The 23,308-nt window shown below is 44.2% G+C and overlaps 4 protein-coding genes across 5 annotated transcripts; 3 read left to right on the top strand and 1 right to left on the bottom strand.

Moving 5' to 3' along the window:
• Positions 1 to 5: 5 nt before the first annotated feature.
• RpL14 (ribosomal protein L14) lies at positions 6 to 1,406 on the top strand. The gene is made up of 4 exons (XM_017240617.3): positions 6 to 134; positions 402 to 503; positions 725 to 919; positions 1,113 to 1,406. Exons 1-4 carry the CDS (start codon positions 132 to 134, stop codon positions 1,311 to 1,313), a joined length of 501 nt encoding a protein of 166 aa, XP_017096106.1. The 5' UTR covers positions 6 to 131; the 3' UTR covers positions 1,314 to 1,406.
• An 8-nt stretch (positions 1,407 to 1,414) lies between these two features.
• LOC108124772 (LETM1 domain-containing protein 1) lies at positions 1,415 to 3,265 on the bottom strand. 2 transcript variants are annotated; one of them, XM_017240616.3, is made up of 4 exons: positions 2,987 to 3,264; positions 2,351 to 2,926; positions 2,005 to 2,293; positions 1,415 to 1,906 (listed from the first exon to the last, which is right to left on the bottom strand). In XM_017240616.3, exons 1-4 carry the CDS (start codon positions 3,079 to 3,081, stop codon positions 1,568 to 1,570), a joined length of 1,299 nt encoding a protein of 432 aa, XP_017096105.2. In that variant the 5' UTR covers positions 3,082 to 3,264; the 3' UTR covers positions 1,415 to 1,567. The 2 variants fall into 2 exon arrangements, with proteins under 2 accessions (XP_017096105.2, XP_043069030.1); XM_043213095.2 differs by having other exon boundaries at positions 1,671 to 1,906; positions 1,987 to 2,293; positions 2,987 to 3,265.
• A 9,058-nt stretch (positions 3,266 to 12,323) lies between these two features.
• Positions 12,324 to 19,498, top strand: LOC108124769 (uncharacterized). Its single transcript, XM_017240612.3, is given in 5 exon segments — positions 12,324 to 13,255; positions 16,443 to 16,604; positions 17,284 to 17,491; positions 17,547 to 17,742; positions 17,805 to 19,498. Coding segments are annotated over 5 exon segments (1,464 nt in total). The 5' UTR covers positions 12,324 to 13,063; the 3' UTR covers positions 18,511 to 19,498.
• Positions 19,431 to 21,707, top strand: LOC108124768 (cytosol aminopeptidase-like). Its single transcript, XM_017240611.3, has 3 exons — positions 19,431 to 20,732; positions 20,791 to 21,255; positions 21,321 to 21,707. The coding sequence occupies exons 1-3, from the start codon at positions 19,671 to 19,673 to the stop codon at positions 21,459 to 21,461; spliced, it is 1,668 nt and encodes a 555-aa protein (XP_017096100.1). The 5' UTR covers positions 19,431 to 19,670; the 3' UTR covers positions 21,462 to 21,707.
• Positions 21,708 to 23,308: the final 1,601 nt, after the last annotated feature.

Genomic DNA, 23,308 nt, shown 5'->3' with positions numbered 1-23,308 from the left:
AACCAACTAGTATTTCGATAACAGTACTAAAAATACCCAAAAATACAGCCCTACATTAACCAACACTGGCGCCATGTTAGCGAAGAGCTGTCAAAAAAATTCTTTCCTTCTCTTTCTTTCCGGTTAGCGTCATGGTAAGATTTAGCTAACTTTTCTTCGATTCGGTTGAAAATGTGAAAATTAAGCGACTTGGGTCGCAGGAGATGAATTAAATATGGAAGCAAAGTGCAAGGGTCAGTGCGTTGCCCATGTGGAACATGAAACTGAAGCTCGAACTGTTGAAATAATGTAGAATTCCGGGTTGAAAATATTTCACGTGGTGCTCTACAACAACACGAGCAACGCGCAGACTGGCATAAAGTATTACATTTTCCGGTGCTCATGATTTTTCATACTTGCAGCCTTTCGAGAGATTCGTACAAACTGGTCGCATTGCCAAGGCCTCCGCAGGTCCCCTGAAGGGACGCCTGCTGGCCATCGTCGACGTCATTGACCAAAACAGGGTAAGTGCATCCAGTTCCACAGGCGGGAGCAGCAGCAACAAATGGTCTGAAATGCTAGTGCTTGCACATGATGATAATTTGTCTTCTTGATAGGAAGTGCCAACTGACACATAAATGAAGCTATTTTAACCCACTGAAGACAAGCAATAGCTAGAAGAACATTGGATGCGGCCTCTTGAATGTATGAGAACACTAGTTAATGATTGATCTTTGATTTATAGGTTCTGGTCGATGGCCCTCTGACTGGTGTGCCCCGTCAGGAATACAGGCTGAGCAACCTGCACCTGACCAAGTACCGCATCAAGTTCCCCTACACCGCGCCCACGCGCATTGTCCGCAAGGCCTGGACGGAGAGCGACCTGAAGGCCCAGTGGAAGGTCAGCCCCTGGTCCGTCAAGGCACAGAACATCTGCAAGGTATGTACAAGACAAGAAGAGGGTGTCTACCGTTTACTCAGTGTACATGATGATAGTTGAAAGTTCTTGATAGGAATTGCCGGCTGACACATATATGAAGCTAGCTCTTTTTTTAATCTGACACCATAAACTAGGAGTAGGGATGTGAAGAGTACTTTTTCCAAATATTAAACCCAGTATTTCTTCTCCACAGCGCTCCCAGCTGAACGACTTTGACCGCTTCAAGCTGCGTTATGCCAAGCGCCAGCGCAACAAGCTGCTGACCATCGCCTTCAACACACTGAAGAAGCGCACCAAGGCTGACGGCACTCCCCGCGTCCTCAAGAAGGATCGTCGCGAGCGTCTGCGTGCCGAGAAGGCCAAGGGTGGCAAGAAGGCCGCGGCCAAGAAGTAAAAAAAACATAATTTTTTAACGAAAGTAACTGCTTGATGAACTTCCACCACCATGGAGAAAATAAAAGAAAGTGTTATTTTTAGGAAAAACACACGTGCTCGTTGTTTTAATTTTTGTGTTTGTGGTTTATTGGTTTCAACAGTTCTATTTCCACGCCAGAAAACACGTTCGTAACAGTCTAATCTATCCGATTTTTAAAGCACAGTCTCCCAAAAACAATTCACAAAACAACGTAAATGGGCAGCGGGTCCCGCTTAGTTGTCCTCCTTGCCGTAGATGGTCTTCCAGTTGCTGGGATGGTTGTAGCCCAACAGAATGGGCAGATGCAGGAACAATGTGATGTGCTCGCCTTGAATGGACGTTGACACCTTCACCCAGTTGCGCAGCCACTCGATCATCTCTTCGGTGCTCAGGCATTCTGGATTCAGGCCGCGCAGATAGCAGGAGTAGCGCAGAGCCGGCAGTGGCAAGTTGTGCACTCCACCCTCGCGGTTTATCGCCTGGTCCATGTAGTGCACCAGAAAGGCGTGTTCATGCAGACGATGCCGCTTGAATATGCTGCTGGGTAGGCCATGGAGGTTGACTAGGTTTTTCTACAAAAATAAAGGTACATATGAGTGCTTGGAACATTTGGCAGAATCCTATGGTTTCTCGAGAGGATTGAGATTAATACATTTTAAACATAACCTACTACGTGCTTTCGCGGCATTCCCAGTAGTGAGTAGGGTCCATCAACGAATATGTCTTTGACATCGATTAGCATCTCCGGCGTCGGGTGGGTTCCGCTGCCCAATTGGCCCAGGATGTCTGCGAACTGGGCGTGCTTTGGGTGAGCAGCGGTTGCCTTGAGCTTGGCCTGCAGGCAGCGAAAGACCGGCTTGTTGTAACACAGCCGCCGCTTCATGTAGTAGATCTGGAACTCAGAGCGCTGCTGCGGAGTCCAGAAATGGCTGGTCAGAAAGGTGCGGGGATACCAGAAGCTACAGGAGAATTACAAGTTAATATAAGAACAGTACTAAGCAGGAGAGAAGTCCTACACGAGGGGGAAGAAGGCGTAGCCAACCATTGGCAGTGAACAGCCGATCAAAGCGGGCGCCACCTTTATCATGTCTCGGGGCATTTGCATATACAGCTCCAGCTCCTGTCGATTTAGTACCCTGATGCCTTGCGGCGAGTCATTGGCTATGCGGGCGATCTTCAGGAATCGCTTCATGTCCCCAAAGAAGGTCTTGACGCCGTCGAAGAAAACCCGATACAGCTGCATGGCCTTGGGGAAGTTCTTCTCCAGCACTTTGTCATAGTTCTTAACGTAGTTGAAATAGCGCGTAAAGATATAGTCTTGCATATTGTCCCGCATTTGATCGCGCTTAGATTTGATGGTATCCGCCGTATCTTTGCGCTTCTTGTCGTCCTCCGGTTTTTTTGATGACGGCGGGGTTGGGGAGGTGTGACTCTTCATATGTGGCTTATTGGCATCCCAGCCCGTCTCATAGATGACCTTACCCACGCTGGTTATCTCTGCGGCCACATTCCGCTTGATTTGCGAGGGTGCCGGAGACGGTTTTGTGGCGAACTCCCTGCGCTTAGAGCACAATATCGTTGGAACGCCATCGCTGGGGGTTGATAATTGGATTTTAATCACTCAATTGATAAATGGGGCTTCGGGGTCTCACCTAGCGCTGCAAAGGCGAATCAATCGGCGGCGATCTTGGGGCCAGCGAATCGCCGGACCCGCTGAAAATCGGGCCATACGCAGCGCCAACGCCATTCCGAGAGCTGAATCCGGAAACTGACGCCAGAAACCACAAACAGGTGCGTATTGTTACGCAACCGGTGACTCCAAAGCAGGAGCTCGGCCACAGAAACGTAAATTTTAGGTGCAATTTCCAAAAATTTCACATGCAACTTAGAGTTGTCAGATGTTGGGCCTGAGGGCCCCCAAAAACCAGAGTTGCCATGTTGCTTCCAAAGAATGAAGAATGGGTGTTGGTATTTTTTTTAACTGAATGCTATTTATAAATTAAAATTGGAAAAATATTCTGTCATCAGGGCTGTGAAATATTAACTAATATTGTTTCTACGTGAAATTAATGTTTTTATTTAAATATTAGGTCTCATTGTGGTTAATTATTTCAAAGGAATAAAAATACCAAACTTTAGCTTACTTTTAAAAATATTTGTAGCATACTTTAAGGATGCATTCAAACGTATTTTAATTCAAAACTAGTACCTAAATATTTATTTGTATCTTTGTTTTATGTTAAATAGTATTTTACTTTTAATTTAAACTTGGCGCCCTTTTTCTGCATAGCTTGCAGACATTCTCTCAGCTTGCAGACAGCCACTGATTTGAGTCTACGAATTTCAGTCCTCCAGAGTCCGTCTGTTGCGTCGGTTGGACTTTTCTGTTCGAATAACAGTTTCCGCGGCAGGTTTTGCGTTTGTTTTCGCTTCGTACTTGATGCTGCCTGCAAACAACATCACAAACAGCAAAAACAACAACAGAAAACTTAGTAACAACAACAACTAGAGAGAAATTAAGCTGAGGCACGGCAAAAAACGTAACTAATCAACGGGCCATCAATGGCGGCCACTTTTGGCCATTTTGTGGCATAAGCGGAAACGGAAATGTGCGTTACTTGTTCTCTGGGCGCCGTTGTTGCCATGTCACAGACGGCGGGAGGTCGTCGACAGCGGGAGAGGGAAATGAGGTGCTGAGACCTTCAGCGGGAAATTGTAAAACTTAGCGCGTGTCCAACTTGCTTGACTTCCCACTTGTGTCAAGCTGAGGAAAAGCGGAAAAGCGGACCAAGTTCCCAGAAAGACACTCTCCACTGTCTGTGTATATGTATTTACATTTTTGTGGTGTGTGTACATGACCGAGTGCGTGTGAGTGTGGGTGTGTGGGTGTACGCGTGTTTTTTCCGCTCAGCTCCTGTGGGCTCATTCGGTACGATTTATTTATCTGCCATAGAATAGGGGATATATGTATACTACCGAGCTTCAGTTACATTATTGACACTGGCACCTCCATCCACGTTCATGTTGTTATTTGTTTGCCAGTCCATCCCGTCCACAACCCCCCCATATAAATAGAACTAACTAAATGCCATAAATACACTCGTCGATGTGCCTGGTGGCCAGGTTTAATTGAAAATACGTCAATAGCAGGGAGCAAGGAGCTAGAAGCAAGGACCACCAGCCAGGGACCACCCGTTGAGCTCAACAAAAAGTGAAAAGTAATGTAATAGCCTTGGCCGCCCGCTACCCAATGGCCAAAACACTTTAAAACCGTTAAAACAAGTTCAAGGTGGTGGCCACCCATGTGGCATGCCCCCACATTTGGGCCAATTCCCACGCCTTGTCTTCGCCGATGTACAGTGGGATTATATAAAGTGCCAATCTTGCCATCAGAATGGGTTATTTATGGAAATTTTCCATCGGTGGCAGTCAATTCAATATGGATTCCGCTTTATTGAATTGCCTGGCTATGAGCTATGAGCACGTTATGAATATTTAACTTTTATATAGATATTTTCATTTTGCCGGAGTCCGGAGCCGGGAATCCGGACCATGAAGAAAACAATTTCGCCGGATTACTCAGCAGAATCTTTGGCATGGAGACACATTAGAAATAATGGGGAAATGTAAGAACGTCATTGCGATGGCTGCGCATTGTAAAATTTAATTTTTTTAAGAGCAGGTTAGTGGTGGAGAAGGTTAACAAACATGACAAGCGAATAACCCAACCACTATTAAGTATATGTTTGTAGAAAATCTGTAAAAGCGTTACCATTACCAGACCGAACTTTAGCTATTCTGGGGCATCGTATAATTAAATTAGACTGTGGAAAGTTCCTCGCCATTAATTGCGGGTTCTCGCCAAGCGAGTGACATTCACCAGGCAATCAATAAAGTCAACACAAACGGTATATCGTGGCAGATGCCTAATTGCTCAGTGTCACCAAAAACAGAAAAGCCCAGAAAATGGAGAAACTATGACAACAATTAGCATAAACGGGCTAACAGGGAGCTGGGACTACCCAGCAATTTCTAGCTATAGTATAGCATTTAAGGGAAATTGGCTTCTCGTTAACTGGAACTCTGTTTAGCCTTCCGTTCGGTGGATGGCGCTATAAAGTTAATCATACGCACCGTTGAACCGCAGCCAATTCCATTACATGCACGCCAATTGCAGTGCCAACAGGATACAGCCACTCCCCCTAATTCGCTGAAGGGCTAAGGATGGTGGGCGGTGGGCGCTGGAGAACAAATACTTGACGCGCAAAATAGTTGTCGCAAGCGGAGAATAGAGAATTGTCTTGGCACGACCGTGAAATGTTTTGTAATGGGTTGAGGGTTATATTCAATTTGTTAACACTGTTTGTCGCTAATGTAGAACACATGTAAGTGCATTGACAAAGGGTGTGAAAACAGATTAGGTTAGAGGGCTTGAACCTATAAGATATTCTATGAAAATTATAAGAATGAAAAAAATTTAATTTTTAGACCTTTTTTTAGAAGACCTGATTTAAGCTCAACCTTTAGCAAGTCTTATTTTCCTTTCCTTTCCTAAATCCTTGTTACCTCATCCTCAACCTATTGATCTTTCAATTTGTAATTCAATTTTGGATTGTTTTTGTAACTCAAGTTCCTTAATGCCCACCCGAAGGTGGCGACAAATGGCAAATAGCTGGCTTCTGAAAAATGCAAAGCACGCGAAAATGCGTTTAAGAGTGCCCACGAACTACCACGAATCGTAATCGAACTACCGAACTGAGCGGACGTGCTTTGTCCGAGCTCCGGGAAAACTTCACTTCGCTTATATTTTCGCCAATATAAGCGAAAAGACACTGAAATACAACTTATTAAAAGCGACAGACAAGCTTTTTTTTTTATAACAGTTGTAATGTGCTAAACCAAAACTAGTGCATTGTTGAAAAAAAAAAATACGTACCACGCAATGAGCTCATTGAGCAACGACCAAAAGAACGAGCGTAGAAGTTCAGTGAACCAAAGAAACGGCTTCTACTCTTACTTTTCAACCCGCGATACCGAAGTGGAAAAATCGGCGCTTAAAAGCAACCCGGCTTTACTGACCGCTGAAACCCAAAGGGCACGGTCTTGCTCACCCGCTCTGCTCACTCCGACTCCCGCGTCATGGAGTTCGCAGTGTAAAACCCCCCCTCCAATATCGGAAACAAATTTCGCACCAACAACAAGCAGCGCTACAACTTCTGCAACAACAGCGAAAACCCCTGCAACTCAAAGTACCACGACGTCAACGACTACAGCGAGTACAAAAACAACAACCTCGGAAAGTGCCAAAGCGGCAACGGCCACACAGACTGGAATGGATCGCTACATCCAAATTAAGCGCAAGCTTAGCCCGCAGAGTAATCCGGCAGGCAACAAAACAAAAATTAACCGTGTCCTGAACAACGATAATGAACCAGACAGATCCACTACTAACAGATTTGCCCTACTGGCGGAGGCTGAGGAAAACCAACCAGCCCAAGACACCGCAAAAAAACCCAAGCCCCCTCCAATCTATATTAGGGAAAAAAGCTCGAGTGCCCTGGTCAACAAAATTGCGTCGTTGATCGGGAACGGTGAAAACTTTCATGTTGTTCCGCTTATCAAAGGGAACATCCATGAAACAAAGGTGCAAACCAAGACTGAAGAGCACTTCCGAATAGTGTCAAAATATCTGGACACTGTACAGAAAAACTATTACACGTACCAGCTGAAAAGCAGTAAGGGCCTACAAGTGGTAGTAAAGGGAATAGAACCTGATGTTACCGTCGAGGAAATAAAAACCGCCCTTAAAGAAAAGGGCTTCGCCGCCAAGAATGTTATTAACATTCTAAATAAAGATAAAAAGCCACAACCCCTCTTCAAGGTCGAGCTCGAGCCTGACAGCAGGTCGCTGAAGAAGAACGAAGTCCACCCAATCTACAACCTGCAATATCTTTTGCATCGGAAAATCACTGTTGAAGAGCCACATAAACGTAACGGTCCAGTGCAATGCACTAATTGTCAAGAGTATGGACACACAAGGTCTTACTGCACACTTCGGGCTGTCTGTGTAGTCTGCGGGGACGCCCACAAGTCCGCTTGCTGCACTACAAACAAGGACAGTACCGTGAAGAAATGTGGAAACTGCGGAGGCAGCCATACGGCAAACTATAGAGGATGTATTGTGTATAAGGAGTTAAAGAGTCGCATGCGTCAAGCGACCGCAACGCGCAACCAAAATCCACAGAATGCGTACGTTTCGTCAAAAACCACGCCAGACGTCTTCTTCGCCAAAGCTGCGAGATCCTCATTCGGTCCACTAAACACCACCAACGGCTTCTCCTATGCCGATGCTCTACGATCTGGAAGGGAAATTCCAATTCAGCCTAACTCTCAAAGCGCTCAACAGGCCCCAGAACAGCCACACAGCAAAACGGAAACTATGATGCTTACCCTCCAACAAAGTATGATGGAGCTTATGTCATTCATGAAAACGACCATGCAAACGCTTGTTCAAAACCAGAACATGGTGATACAGCTGCTCGTAGCACAACAGTCCAAATAATCTATGCAGGCGCTACGAATATCAATGTGGAACGCCAATGGTGTCTCACGGCATAAACTAGAATTGTCACAATTCTTGACCGAAAACCATATTGACGTTATGCTACTGGTGGAAACGCATCTTACAAGCAAATACAACTTTCATATAAGAGGCTACACAATCTACCGCACAGATCATCCAGATGGGAAAGCCCACGGCGGAACTGGAGTTCTAATCAGAGAACGAATTAAACACCATTTTCACAAAAGGTTTGCAACAAACTTCTTGCAGGCCACATCGATACAAATTCAGTCAAGCAACGGAATCCTTTCAATTGCTGCCGTTTACTGCCCTCCTCGCTTCTCAATCTCGGAAGGACAATTTATGGACTTCTACAATTCACTTGGGGATCGATTTATAGCCGCAGGAGACTACAACGCCAAACATACGCACTGGGGATCACGTCTAGTGACTCCCAAAGGAAGACAATTGTACAATGCAATTATAAATGTGAAAAATAAACTGGACTACGTTTCCCCTGGAAGTCCCACATACTGGCCAACAGACTCACGAAAGCTCCCAGACCTTATTGATTTTGCAGTGACAAAAAACATACCTCGCAATCTAATAAGTGCCAAAGCAGTCTCGGACTTATCATCAGACCACTCGCCTGTGCTTCTAACGCTTCTTCAAAGCCCAGAAATAACCGAACACCCCTTCAGTCTGACGACGACAAAAACAAACTGGCTAAAATACAAAAAGTACGTGAGTGCCCACATAGAACTCGCCCCGGATTTTAACATGGAATCGGACATCGACTACACTACGAGCGCCCTGGAAGAAGTACTCGTTGCGGCAGCTAAAATCTCTACTCCTCATAGGAAAGAAGTAGACCGAAACAAACACTACAAATCTAATCAGCAAATCGAACAGCTCGTGCGAGAAAAGAGGCGCACGCGTCGTGATTGGCAAAACAGCAGATCACCAGCTTCAAAACAACGCCTTAAGGAAGCAACCCGATCACTCGACCAGGCTCTTCACCAACAGGAAGAAAATGCACAGCTGAGGTACATCCAGAATCTCTCGCCAACAAGCACAAAGTACCCCCTGTGGAGGGCCCACCCAAATCTTAGTGCCCCAATTGAAACGACCACCCCGATAAGAAACTCTTCGGGATGCTGGGCTCGCAGCAACGAAGACCGAGCTGAAACATTCGCCACACATCTCCAAAGTGTCTTCCAGCCAAACCCAGCCTCAAATTCATTCCTCCTGCCAGTAATTCAGCCAGAGTCCTCCCCTCAGCCAGCCGCACCTCCATTCCGGCCGAACGAAATCGAAAAAGTCATAAGAGAGCTAAAACCAAAAAAGGCTCCCGGTGGTGACCTATTGACCCCAAAGATGCTGATCGAACTTCCAAAATGCGCTATAGAGGTCGTCTGCAAACTATTTAATGGAATCATTAATCTTGGCTATTTCCCAAAAAAGTGGAAGAAATCCATTATTATAATGATTCCGAAGCCTGGAAAAGACCACACAATTCCGTCATCATACAGACCAATAAGCCTTCTATCTTGTTTGTCTAAACTGTTTGAAAAATGCTTGTTAACTCGCATAATACCACATTTGGAAGCTTGCAATATCATCCCGGCACACCAATTTGGCTTTCGAAGAAACCATGGAACCATCGAACAAGTGAACAGATTAACATCCGAAATACGCTCAGCCTTCGAACAACGAGAATACTGCAGCGCTATTTTCCTCGACGTATCTCAAGCTTTCGACCGAGTTTGGCTCATCGGACTCATGCACAAAATTAAAACGTATTTGCCAACATACACCCACAAGCTACTGGAATCATACCTCTTCAATAGGGTATTCTCAGTGAGATGCAACGCAGCTACTTCGGGCGACTACACCATCGAAGCTGGAGTTCCACAGGGAAGCGCACTCGGGCCGTGTCTATATGTTTTGTATACTGCGGATATTCCTACGAGCGCACAACTAACAACGTCAACGTTCGCCGATGATACCGCTATCCTTAGTCGCTCCAGATGCCCAACGCAGGCAACAACCCAACTGGCTAATCATCTCACAATAGTGGAAAGGTGGCTGTCCGACTGGCGCATTAAAATAAACGAACAAAAGTGTAAACATATAACGTTTACTCTTAATAGACAAACATGCCCTCCGCTTTTACTAAACGGCATGCAGATCCCTCAAGCTAACGACGTAACGTACCTTGGCGTTCACCTTGATAGACGACTTACCTGGCGTAAGCACATCGAATGCAAAAAGATGCATCTAAAACTGAAAGCCAGCAGCCTCCACTGGATCATAAACTCACGATCGCCACTGTGCCTAGACTACAAGTTACTACTGTACAATTCAGTCCTAAAGCCAATCTGGACGTATGGCTCCCAGCTGTGGGGGAACGCGAGCAGCAGCAACATAGACATCATACAGCGCGCACAATCAAAAATCCTGAGAACTATCACAGGGGCACCTTGGTATGTTCGCAACGAAAACATCCACCGGGATCTGGGCATCCTCGCAGTGAAAGACGAAATCCAGAAGCAAAAAGAGTTATACAAAGAAAAACTGTCTTCGCACCCAAATTTTCTCGCTCGGGGATTGACTCGGGTTTCTAGCGTATCCCGCCTTAGACGCAACGACCTCCCAACCCAGCAATCGATTTTTAGGGCCGTCTAACTCCGTATCAGTCAATATGACTGTTAGTTAAGTTAAAAATATAAGATTTGATACACCTCTTGTTAGTCTCGCAAAGAGAAGATTCAAGAAATAAAAGCAACGTTAAAATAAAAAAAAAAAAAAAAAAAAAGAGTGCCCACAGCTTGAGGATAGTGGTATTTGTCCAGGACAGCGACAGGGTACCAGGGTACAGGATACACTTTGTTGGTCGTATATGCAAATTTTTGCCCAAGATGCAAAAACACACACAGAAGAATAACAACAAACAACTGCAGTGAGTTGTGGTGAGTGTGAGTGACAGCCTGGCAGACACCTTTCCAATGTCTTGCGGCAACGAATAACCCCTGTACGGCCGGATTCCCTCACTTCTCTTGGCACACTCCTGAGACGGGGGGCATCCACCAGCCACCAGCCAAGCGAGGCAAAGAAATGCAAAGTTACACAAACAACAGCAACAATGACAACAAGCCAAGTGGCAAAGGACAGACTTCATGGCACAGCTGACTGAGGATACACACATATTTGCATAAATGCACTTAGGAAAATTTAAATAGATGAATTAAATAACAGAAAAATGATTAAGATTCTGGTGAAAATGAAATTTCTGCTTAATAATTTTATCTGTTAATTATTCATTTGAAAACTTTAAACAGCCCCAATAAAACCCAAATTTTATATTCATAACTTTTGTTATTTTATAATCTTTTTTTGTTATAAAGGGGCCTTTGTTTTTTTTTACGGGAGGCAGATTTAACACGCCTGCCGCCTTTGTTTTTTGGGCCTTGAATGCGCCGCGGGTGTTGCTTTAATGAATGTGAAATGCTGATGCATTTCTTTGGCGTATCGCGACAAAAAAAGTGTAGCATACCTTTGGGGGCCGTCAGGCGGAATGGCAAGAAGTGTCAGAAATTCCACGACAATAGGATTAGGTGTGGGTGTGTGTGTGTGTGCTTGCCTGACATCGCAAATTAGCAAAGTGTCAGGTTGAATTTGCATATTTGCAATTTTCCAATTAACAGAGCACACAAGAGATATCCATATTCTAAGATATCCTTCTCAGAAAGCTTGCAATCTAGATTGCAAAATCAATCAATTTCCAAATGAACTGTGACTTTCAATGGGCTCTTGTAATCTGTTTTAAGCCGAGATAATAACACCTACTATTGGCTATTAAAACGAACCACAATATAAAATAGAATTAATTTAAATTACGTAACAAAAGTGACGCTTAAAGTGCTCAATTTAACAATTGTTTTTCGGAAATTGTATTTATTTATGCATTTTTCATATCCAATTAAAATTCCGTGCAAATAATAACGCTGCAAAAGCAATTTCATCATTCGGCCAGGGAATCGCTTGAATGAATGAAAAAATCCATCAAAATGGAATTTTAATTGAGCTGTATAACAAGCTTCCGGAGCACCGGAAAGCTACAGAAAGCCATTCATTTCGAGAGGAATCTCGAACACGGCTAATCCGTCGGCAGTAAATTTTTGCCAGAGTTCCCAGGGACTCCATTACCTTGTGCGAAAATCGATTCTTGTTGGCTTTTCCTGCCTTTAACCAACTTCGGTTGATGGTCAGATTTCGCAGAATCACAAGGTAATCCTTTCCTCTTAAATCGAAAAACCAAACCCTTATACACATGGCAGTCGTAAGCTTTTATTTACATTTTTTAACCATTACTTGCTTGGCATCTTGAACAAATTTGTTAATTATGTATGCAGGCTGGAAATGCTGTCCCCAAAGGACGATAGGATACTAGAGGAGGCCTGCCTGGAAAGAGCAGTGCAAATGCAGTCAAGCACAAGAGGCAAATAAAGGCTCAAGAAGTTAAACCAGCCAGCTCAAGTATGTGCCATATAAACCATTCGAGGACATACACACACACAGTATATCCTTAGGATAGCATGTTGCTCTACTTCACGTTTTTCCAACGATTTGTCGGCTCAATGCACACAGAATGGTTTCGGTTTGAGATTGTTGCCAAGTCAACTTGGTTATGCTAAAAAATTGTATTTAAATTGGCGGGAAAATGTGCCTGAAAGAGGTTGAGGGGAACAGTTAAGGAGGAGGATGTTTTGCGTGCCGCTGAGCGAAAGAAATTGAATTAAGTTTTCATTTAGCAAATAACCTGCTGCTGCCACAGCGAGTACAAATTGCATTATTTATTGCACTTTACAGGGGCGACCCCAAATAAACAATCATCACATAAATACGTAATCAACAAGCGGCCCCAAAAAAATACAAAAAAAGGGCGGAGAGAGACTCCTTGGCTGCCGGCCAACCACTCGGCTATAAAAGCAGCACCACCAGAACCCATCCCAAGGCCATCCACCCACCCAACACAGAATGTAGACAGACATTATGGAAGGTGGCGGTGGTGAAGCGAAAGTGAAAGTGAAAGTGTGAGTGAAGCGATGTAAAGGCGAGACATTTTGCAATATTAAAGGACCTGTTGCTGATCCGAGGACCTGCAATGGCCGTTCACGTCCTGGACTACGATCACTTCGCCATTAGTGCGATCGTTGTGGGCAGTCTGCAGTTGTTCTTCTTCCTGGTCAACTCGATGCTCCACATGGACAAGCTGACGGACTTTGCCGGCGGTGTTAACTTCATCATCATCTCACTGTTGACGTTCTTTCTTGGCCAAATAGATCGACCTTCGAAGGTAAGTTATAATTTATAAAACTCGTAAATAAAATAAATTCCAAAATATTTATCAAGGCCGAAAACAAACAATTCAAACAATACATATGAAGGTTAAATGCCCTTTTCCCATAAATCATATTAAATATTTACAGTCGAGGACATTTTTCCTCGACTGGCTTTGCATTATGTGTGCTTTATGTGAGATTTTGTTTATTTTTCTGTTTTTGAAAAATTAAATTTTGTGAACCTTAAACGGACACATAAACATGTCACCCAACTGAGCATGAAGGGTTCGGTAGTGAAAGTGGGTGGGTGGGGTGAAGGGTTGTGGCTGCTGACATTGAAAACTGAGTTTCGCATACGCACGCAGACATAAACATCAACAGACACACACACAGATACACGACTACAGCTGCAGATACAGATACATTTACACAGACATCCCATTGCCAACAAACAAAAGGTTACGCCCAGCGAGCTCCACGTTTCTGCTGTTGTTTCTTGTTGTTTGTTGCCTGTTTTTGTTCTTGTATCTATTGTTGTTGCTGTTGGCCGTATATATGTACATAGATATCTGGCTTGTGGCATGACCTTGGCATCGTGAGGGTCCTCAATCTGTCTGTCGGCATGTCCTTCCGCCCGGCCTAACACGGTGCCTAAGCAGCTAACTAACGCTATTTGCGGGCAGCTTGAAAAAGCGATTTTCTCCAAGCCAATTTTCCCCATTCATTCATTCATTCATCCATCCATCCATCTATCCATCCATCAGTATGGCTCACAATTTTCAATTAATTAATCAAAGCTTGATAGCCACTTGCGCTGCTTTTCTTTCATAAACAAAAAGCGATAGGCCATGAGAAAAGGATGCTTATCTTAAGCGTCGACACTTAAACACCATGGTTTGCATCCACACTACTTAAAATATTGCCTATATATATTCTAAATTATTTCATTTAATCAAGATTCAAAAGGAGGTCAATTAAAAGGACGTCTAGACCACAAAAATGGGCAAAGAAAAGAGAAAATAGAATTTTGTTTTCTTGAAATTTATGAACCAATTTGCAGCTGTAATTAATGTGACTTTATAGCTTCTTGGCCATTTTCCCAACCATAATTTCCGCTTAATTAAGTTCCAGTTCCTGTTTAAGCCACAATTATTACGCAGTTTATTAAAAGCTCTTAATGGTTCTTAATTATCCAATGAAATGATATAGGTTTCTGAAAGTAAATATCAAACAAAAGCCCCAAGTAAGCCTCAGTTTCAGTTTTCCATTTAAAATGGCCCAAACAAAAGTATCGATTTACCCAAATAAACCATCAAAGCTTGTTAGGACCTTAACAATTTTGGACAAAATGAACTGACAAAATGGACAGTTTTCCCAAAATTGAGAAATAAATTCATATATGTTGTTGGCCTCCTCGTTGACCAAAAACAGAGGCATTGAAATAAATAAACCAGATTGCAGGCAGATTGCATTTAATTCTTACTCCCACATATTAGTGAATGCTGGCAACGGGGACAAATGTTTTATAGACGACAAAAACAAATTGAATATCGATTGGAAATTAAAGAGGCTATAAATCTCATGCCGAGAATAATAAGTGGTCGATGAAAATGGCGGCCAAGAAAATTAAATTAATCAATCAATTAACTTTTGCCGCCAGCTGTAAAAGTTAAGTTAGTTTTCCAAGATTGCATGTAAATCCGAAATCAGGAAAAAGACGAAAAAAGGAGGAAGAGGACGAGAGGTAAGAGGCAGAAGCACGTTGTCAGACGGATGCGGAAACGGAAGTGCTGCCATTGCTTGTGGCTGTTGTTGCTTGTTCCGCAATTTTATGCATCTGCATCTGTATTTGTGTGTGGGTGATGTTTTTTTTGTATCCCCGTAAGGACGTGCATGTGGCAGCCATAAAAATGCTTTACTGCAGTCGCCTGCCGATGGTTTATCGCTGTTCAGACTCGTTTAATAAATCGAGCGATAAAATAGCTTAAGCCTTGGCTGAAAGGCAGCTCAATCAAACTACAAAATAGGCAATCGGGCAGGAGGAGGACAGCTGCGGAAGGGTGTGGAGGATGAGCTCAAACGCAAACGACAAACCCATTAAGCTATCAACTTGGCCCAGACAGCCTTATAGTCATGACCTCACCCGGGTACTGTACAGTGTACCGTATACATCCACGGTTACGGTCATGAGCAGTGCACTTTCACTGCCATTGACAAAGCAATTTAACAATTTTTTCTGCATTTTTCATGAGCCATTTCTGATGGGCCGCCATCGCTCCTCGATGCGAAAGGCATTTCTGATTTCAGATTCGGCCTGGGGTCGGGGCCGGATCCAGTCCCGGGGCTATACTCGTATACACCATCAATGCCGTTTATAAATATGCAAAGTGCAGCCGACTCATTCATTATTGAACCAACCAACTCAAACCACTCATCCATGGACTTGCAGCCAGCCGAATGGCCACTTTGGCAGGTGGTGCGAATAGTGGTGCAAACACAACCTCTGGTACTCGTGCGTGCTGAGCTTTATTTATGCAAAATTTGCATGACCAAACTGACCAGCACAAGTGGTTTTGTAAAATAAAATGTACCAAAAAAAAAAAAAAATGAAAATAAAAAACGTTCTCTGACGCGGAAAAAATGAAAAGCTTCTGCAAATTGCTCGTTGGGCAATGAATTTTTGAGCGTTTGCCGGCCATAACCATCCTGGCTTAGAAATGGACTTGCTTTTTGTGGCTTTATTTTTTTTTTTTGGGAGATACAGGTACTGAAATAGTTACAACAGAGCGGCTTCCTGTCCAAGGATATTAGCCTCAGCCTTGAACTCTAACTTTCACTTGGCCCGGAATATAAATACATCTCATTCGGTAAATGGCAAACCACGAAATGTTTATTGCAATGCAGACCACTTGCCTCCACACCGAACTATTTTATGGCTCAAGCATGCCTGCAATTTCTCCAAAACTTTCCCAACAAACTTATTGACCTAGCTTTGATTGTTTTTTGCGTGTTTTACAGAGAAAAGTTTTCCAAAATAGTGGAAAATGTTAAAGTATTTATGAAGATAAATGTTAATAGGTTCTATCAATTAAATAAAATCAAATGAATAATCATAGATTTAGAGATTATTAGGACACCATTCATCAAAGATAGAATGATATATTCTTAGTTATTTAAACTATTTTTCTCTATTATTTTCAGGCCTATGACAGTCGCCAGTTGATGGTTACACTCTTCGTTTGTTTGTGGGGAGCCCGACTGTCCGGATATCTGCTCTATCGGATCATCAAGCTGGGCCGCGACAAACAATTCGAGGATACCCGCCGCAACATCATCCGATATGCGGTCTTCTGGACCTTCCAGGTGGGTTCATAACCAAAAGCCCAGGGGCAACAGGCATGGGCAAGGGCATTGAGGTGCAATCGAAATCATTGCGTCAGCCAGTCGCATTCGGGTTTTGCCTCAATGACAGAACCTTCAACTTGGAGGTGGAAAATCAATCAAACTGTCACTAATTGACACGAGCACAAAGGTTGTGCATATTTCATATTTCAGCACTTGTCCAACCGTAAACCCCACGTCGGCCCAATGCAAATTTCAATGAGGCAGAAAGGTGGGTGGTTGGGTGGTGGTAATAGCACTACCAAAAACCCATCCCGGCCAGAACCAAACCGACCAACAATTAAAACGCCATTCTCTTTGGCAGAGACATGACACATGTGGGCGACGCCTGCTAAACGTTGGGTGGGCCGGGTGTTGCATGTTGGGTGGTGGGGTGGCTGGTTGCATTTTGTCCGCCCTTCATTCCATATGAGCTCTGTGGCCAACTGGCGTTGGCGTTGGCGTTGGCGTGCTGCATGTGGCATGTCCCACTATCGTTTTGTCTGAATTTATTTCCCATTTCACCCGAATTCCAATCACTTGTTGCAAGTCGAATCACTGCCACTGTATTTTGTGAGAGAAATTGCCAAATTTAATGGACTTTCTGGACAATTTATTGCTTGGTTTGAATTTTTATATTACTTTCTTTCTGCATCTGCAGGCCGTGTGGGTGTACATCGTATCACTGCCGGTTATTATCATCAACTCTCCGCGCCACTCCCAGCCGCATGCCCCAAAGACGATGACCACTTTGGACTCCACGGGCACGGGCATGTTCATTGTGGGATTACTGGCAGAGACCTATGCAGATCTCCAGAAGTTCTCCTTTCGCCAGGACCCGGCTAATCAGGGAAAGTTTTGTAACGATGGTAAGGACTTCAATTAGATCTTTAGTATTTGGTTTACAATGTCATTCTTTGAAAGGACTTTGGAGTGTCTCACGGCATCCTAATTACTTTGGTGAAGTTGTGATCTGGTGGGGAATTTTCGCCATATCCTTGAATGTGATCAGTGGACACGAATGGGTGGCCATTGCCTCGCCAATTTTTACCACATTGATCATACTCTTCCTCTCAGGCATTCCCCTGAGAGAACGCAGTGCCGATGAGAAGTACAAAGAGTAAGTTTCTATTCCCAATCTTAGAGAGGGTCAATCCTTTAAGTGTATTTGTCACCATCCAGTCAGTTGGAGTACCGAAAGTACAAGGCGTCCACATCACCGCTGATCCCAGTGCCACCTGCTGTTTATGTGGAGGTGCCCAGTGCCCTGAAGTTCATCCTGTGCTGCGAGTTTCCCATCTACGATTCCATGCGGATCCAGAAGGATCTGAGTCCCTATTCGCTGTCGATAGCCCGCTCCCACTCGCACATCTAGCAGTCAGTGGCCCACTCCAGCAGCGCGGCAGCTGGGGTGGGTCAGCACACGCACTCGGCGGGTCATCTGGTGGGTCATGGCGCTGCCCATTCTGGTGGCCAGTCCCTGCATCGAGGCCACTGCTACGGTGCCAATGGCGGGGATGCGGAGAGTCATCATAACTGCGGCGGCAGCTGCCGGAACGTCCACGTAAAGTCCAATCCGTACCAGTGCGAGGCGGGGTACGGACACTATTCGATGCGCCACACGGACGACGAGGATACGGACGACGGGATCATCTACATGGCCCGCACGCACTTCTTTCACGAACAGGAGCAGCATCACCCGCATCCGGTGAAGCCGCCCAAGTGCAGTTACTTGGCGGAGGAGGAGCTGGCATCCGACTACGACGAGGACGTGCCGGCCATTGACCTGAGCAAGGCCACCAGCGTGGAGAGCTTCGGCACCAGGGTGCAGACGGAAAGAGCCGTAAACGCGGATGGTATGCCGGTGACCGTGACTACGATTTTGTGATTGCAACTCTAAGATTTGCAATTATGGGTAACCACTTTCTTGAAAGCCCATTAACCAGAGCTATGCCGCTTTCGTTGGGTAAGCGGTCTTGATTTTGTACAAAAACCGGAGATGGATTTTGATTTTGCTGACGAATTGCCAAAGTACCAGAGTCGTTCCAAGGATCATGGATACTCACAGCTGTCTAACACTCTAGTCTCTATGCTACTGTTGCTCAAAGAAAAAGTAATATAACTAATGTGCCTCTTATGTGCTCTGCGCACCCCTAGATTGTTGCACTCTTTCAAAGTTTATGCTAGTCTTTGTTGAACTCCGATTACCAACTGTTGTCCTTAAAACGTAATAACTACATATATATACTTCAAATGCATATTTTCGTATCGAAACCACACACACCCCACCAAAACAAATACCAATCTGATGCCATTTTTTAACTGAAACATATCCCCAGGCAACGGCAACCCACAAAGCTCGATTTCCATAAACTATATATACACGATATGGAAAACCAATAAGCATATTTGAAGTACAAGGATTGTAATTGTGGAATTACGAATAGATATGTTCGATAGCCATTGTTATTTTATATACAGAAATATCTATTAGTAGTAGTTAACAACTAAATGAGTAATATTAAAGTAAATACGAAATATACTCTGTAATGTAACCACAAAACGTTCTCGATATGTGTATGTGTCTATGTCTAGTTTGGGTCTAAAAAAAAGTAAAAAGGTTAAGCAGTATTAAATAACGAACGAATTGTACCTAATTGATTATGCTGAGTATGGTAAATAAAAAATGAAAATAAATATTTTTGGGTGTTTTTTTTTCTACCCATCAAAGTAGACCTTGGAACCATTTTTCATCCAAATTCTCGTTTGTCAAAGTTCTCCTACGACAAGGCTGTGCCTAGAGCTCAGTATCCGTCAACGTCTCATAGAGTAAACAACTTAATATAAATTATTTGTAAAATTGTGTCCTAATAAAATAGGAATATTAGTTTTTGGCCGTAATTTTTTTTTTAACTACCTTTTATTGGTGCCCCAAAATTTTATACGTTTGGAAATTTAAAGTGAAAAATTTTTGGACTACAACGGTTTACTCTCATTTTCCTCTTTTTTTTTGTGTTGTTCCTTCGAGCCAAGTGAGGCAGCTGAGCAATGTTCCGACTCTCGCGTAAGTTGCTTTTCCGGATATGCAGAAAGTCGCCGGTATGTCGTCAGTATGCGGCGAAAGTTATCCGGCGGTCGTACGCCTCTCAGGCCATCAACCAGATGTTGCTCCTCCAGCAGATGGACATCTGTGCGGACCAGCCATCGCGAGCCCTCGTGATCGGTGTGTACGCTGATGAGGAGGACAAGAACGATGCGGGCATTCTTACTCCCGCTGGCTGGCGGTACAATCTCCAGAAGACAAAAGGTCGCCTCATCGAGGTCCTTCGGATGTCTGGACCCATGCCCAAGCGAGGCGAGGCCCGACTCTTGTTTGCGGTGGAGCCTGAACGCATCCCCTACTACTCCGTGGTGGCGGTCGTGGGTCTGGGCAAAGAGTGCCTTGGCTACAATCCGTACGAGGTTCTTGATGAGCAGAAGGAGGCTATCCGTCGCTCGGTTGCTGCCGCATGCCGCATCCTCGCTGAGCTAGATACGGACCGTATCGAAGTAGAGAACTGTGGGCACGCCGAATCCGCTGCTGAAGGTGCAGCGCTCGGAATCTGGTTATACCAGGAACTCCGTGACCCGAAGAGCCGCATCTTCGTCCCAGCCATTGATTTGTACGCCACCAAGGACGAGGTGTGCGACATTGAGGGTTGGCGCATTGGCTTACAGAAGGCTGCCGCCCAGAATCTTACGCGACAACTGCAGGAGATGCCCTCTAACCTTCTGACTCCCACTGCCTTTGCCCAGAATGTCGTCGAGGTGCTCTGTAAATCGGGAGTCAACGTAGAGGTGAAAGTCGAGGGCTGGGCGGAGAGCCAGTCCATGCACGCCTTCCTGGCGGTGGGCAAGGCCTCCTGTGAGCCACCCATCTTCCTGGAGCTGAGCTACTACGGAACGTGTGCGGAGGAGCGGCCGATCGTCCTGGTCGGTCAAGGAATCACGTACGATGCCGGCGGTCTGTGTTTGAAGCAAAAGAAGGAACTTTTCAATATGCGAGGCGACATGACTGGAGCAGCAGTGGTTGTTGCCACTTGCCGAGCTGTGGCTGGACTGAGGTTGCCGGTAAGTCCATTGGATTACCTCTTCCAATCTTTGCATCATCCCTTGTCTGATTATTTAGGTTAACATTCGTGGCCTTATCCCGCTGTGCGAGAACGTGATCGGTTGCAATTCTTTCCGTCCTGGAGACATGGTCAAGTCTATGAACGGCAAGACCATCGAAGTCCAGTGCACCGACCACGAGGATGTCTTGGTGCTGGCAGATGCTCTGTTGTACGCCCAGAATTTCTGTCCCAAGTGTATCATAGATATCGGAACCTGTTCCGGTTATATGAGACAGGCCTTAGATGAGGCTGCCGCTGGCGTGTTCACCAATTCAGAGATCCTGTGGCAGCAGATAAAGCACGCCAGTATGCACACCGGTGATCGGGTGTGGCGTTTCCCTCTGTGGAACTACTACAGCAAGGCCGTGCGTGCCGGAAACCGCAGTGATGTCCAGAACTACGGTATTGGCCGTGGTGGTCGTCCCTGCAAAGCTGCCGCCTTCCTTCGTGAATTCGTACCCTGTGGACAATGGATGCATATTGTAAGTATTTCTCAAATTGTTAATAAAATCCTTACTAGACTTTACGTCCTTAAATCCTTTTTCAGGACGCTACCAATGTGATGGTCACCAACGGGCTGGACTTCGAGTACCTACGTCGTGGAATGGCAGGTCGTCCCACGCGTACCCTTATTGAGTTCATTGCGCAAACTATCTGCAAGGACACTGCTCCTAAGATGGGAAAATAATGCAATGAATATAAGGACGAGGGTTACTGAACAGCACCTGAAAGGCACAGCCCCGAAGGTGATAAAGAAGCCTAACATCACGTACATATTTGGCGATTTTTTATATTTTTATGAAGTTATCCGGGGTTGGATTAGTCCTGTCATTAAGTCCAGTCCCAACAAAATTGCAAGCAAGGTTGTTTCTCGGCCCCGCAAATATTTTTGTTTGTATTTTTAGTCAAAAAAAAATAAATTTTAACCCTCAAATACGATTGTTTTAATACCTTTGCAGCGGGTTTTCAATTTCAATTTTGGTCGCAGTGAAGAACATGATAAAATAAAAAATTAATAAAAATGGGGATTTTGAGGATTTGACAGATTGCAGACCAATAAAGCTATGTTTCATAAAACAAATGTTAAAAAATGGTTTTTTTTGGGCTGAAAATTACGTATAACTTGGCCGAGATATAGCTTTCGATGTGGACCGTTTTGTCCCGTTTAAGGTATTCCACTTAAGAATCTGATAAAAATTGACCAAGATATAGTCATCGCTGTGGGCCATATAGGGCTTCCAAGCATTTTCTCCATTTCCGGATGGGACTCCCCAGAAATTTTGACAAAAAATCGAAAAAATAATTTGTTTCCAGATTTTAATGCAGATTGATAGAGAATCGATCCACGAATCGTTTAAGGTATTCCGATGAAGAATCTGATAAATATTGCCAAAGATATAGCCTTCACCAGGGGCCATATAGTGGGTGGACCCACTTTTGTGGATTTTTGAAGGGGACCCTCCACAAAATTTCAGAAAAAATCTCAAAAATATTTTGTTTCCAGATTTGAATGCAGAATGATGGAGAATCTATCCAGAAATCGTTTAAGGTATTCCGTTTCAGAATCGGATGAGAATTGGCCGAGATATGGCTTTCGATGTGGACCGCTTTGTCCCTCTATGCAATTTGCCCCATTTTGAAGGGGACCCTCCACAAAATTTCAGAAAAAATCTCAAAAATATTTTGTTTCCAGGTTTTAATGCAGAACGATGGAGAATTTATCTAGCAATCGTTTAAGGTATCCCGTTTCAGTATCGGATGAGAATTGGCCAAGATATGGCTTGCGATGTGGATCGTTTTGTCCCTCTATGCAATTTGCCCCATTTTGAAGGGTCCCCTTCCACAAAATTTAAGAAAAAATCTCAAAAATATTTTGTTTCCAGGTTTTAATGCAGAATGATGGAGAATCTATCCAGAAATCGTTTAAGGTATTCCGTTTCAGAATCGGATGAGAATTGGCCGAGATATGGCTTTCGATGTGGACCGCTTTGTCCCTCTATGCAATTTGCCCAATTTTGAAGGGGACCCTCCACAAAATTTCAGAAAAAATCTTAAAAATATTTTGTTTCCAGGTTTTAATGCAGAACGATGGAGAATTTATCTAGCAATCGTTTAAGGTATCCCGTTTCAGAATCGGATGAGAATTGGCCAAGATATGGCTTGCGATGTGGATCGTTTTGTCCCTCTATGCAATTTGCCCCATTTTGAAGGGTCCCCTTCCACAAAATTTAAGAAAAAATTCCAAAAATATTTTGTTTCCAGGTTTTAATGCAGAATGATGGAGAATCTATCTAGCAATCGTTTAAGGTATTCCGTTCCAGAATCGGATGAGAATTGGCCAAGATATGGCTTTCGCTGTGGACCGTTTTGTCCCTTATGCATTTTGCCCCATTTTGAAGGGGACCCTCCACAAAATTTGAGAAAAAAATCTCAAAAATATTTTGTTTCCAGGTTTTAATGCAGAACGATGGAGAATTTATCTAGCAATCGTTTAAGGTATCCCGTTTCAGAATCGGATGAGAATTGGCCAAGATA

The sequence above is a fragment of the Drosophila bipectinata genome, chromosome 3L, assembly GCF_030179905.1.
Source record: "Drosophila bipectinata strain 14024-0381.07 chromosome 3L, DbipHiC1v2, whole genome shotgun sequence".
NCBI lineage: Eukaryota > Metazoa > Arthropoda > Insecta > Diptera > Drosophilidae > Drosophila > Drosophila bipectinata.
Note: the sequence above shows the minus strand (reverse complement) of the source record. Positions and strands in the feature narration are given on the sequence as shown.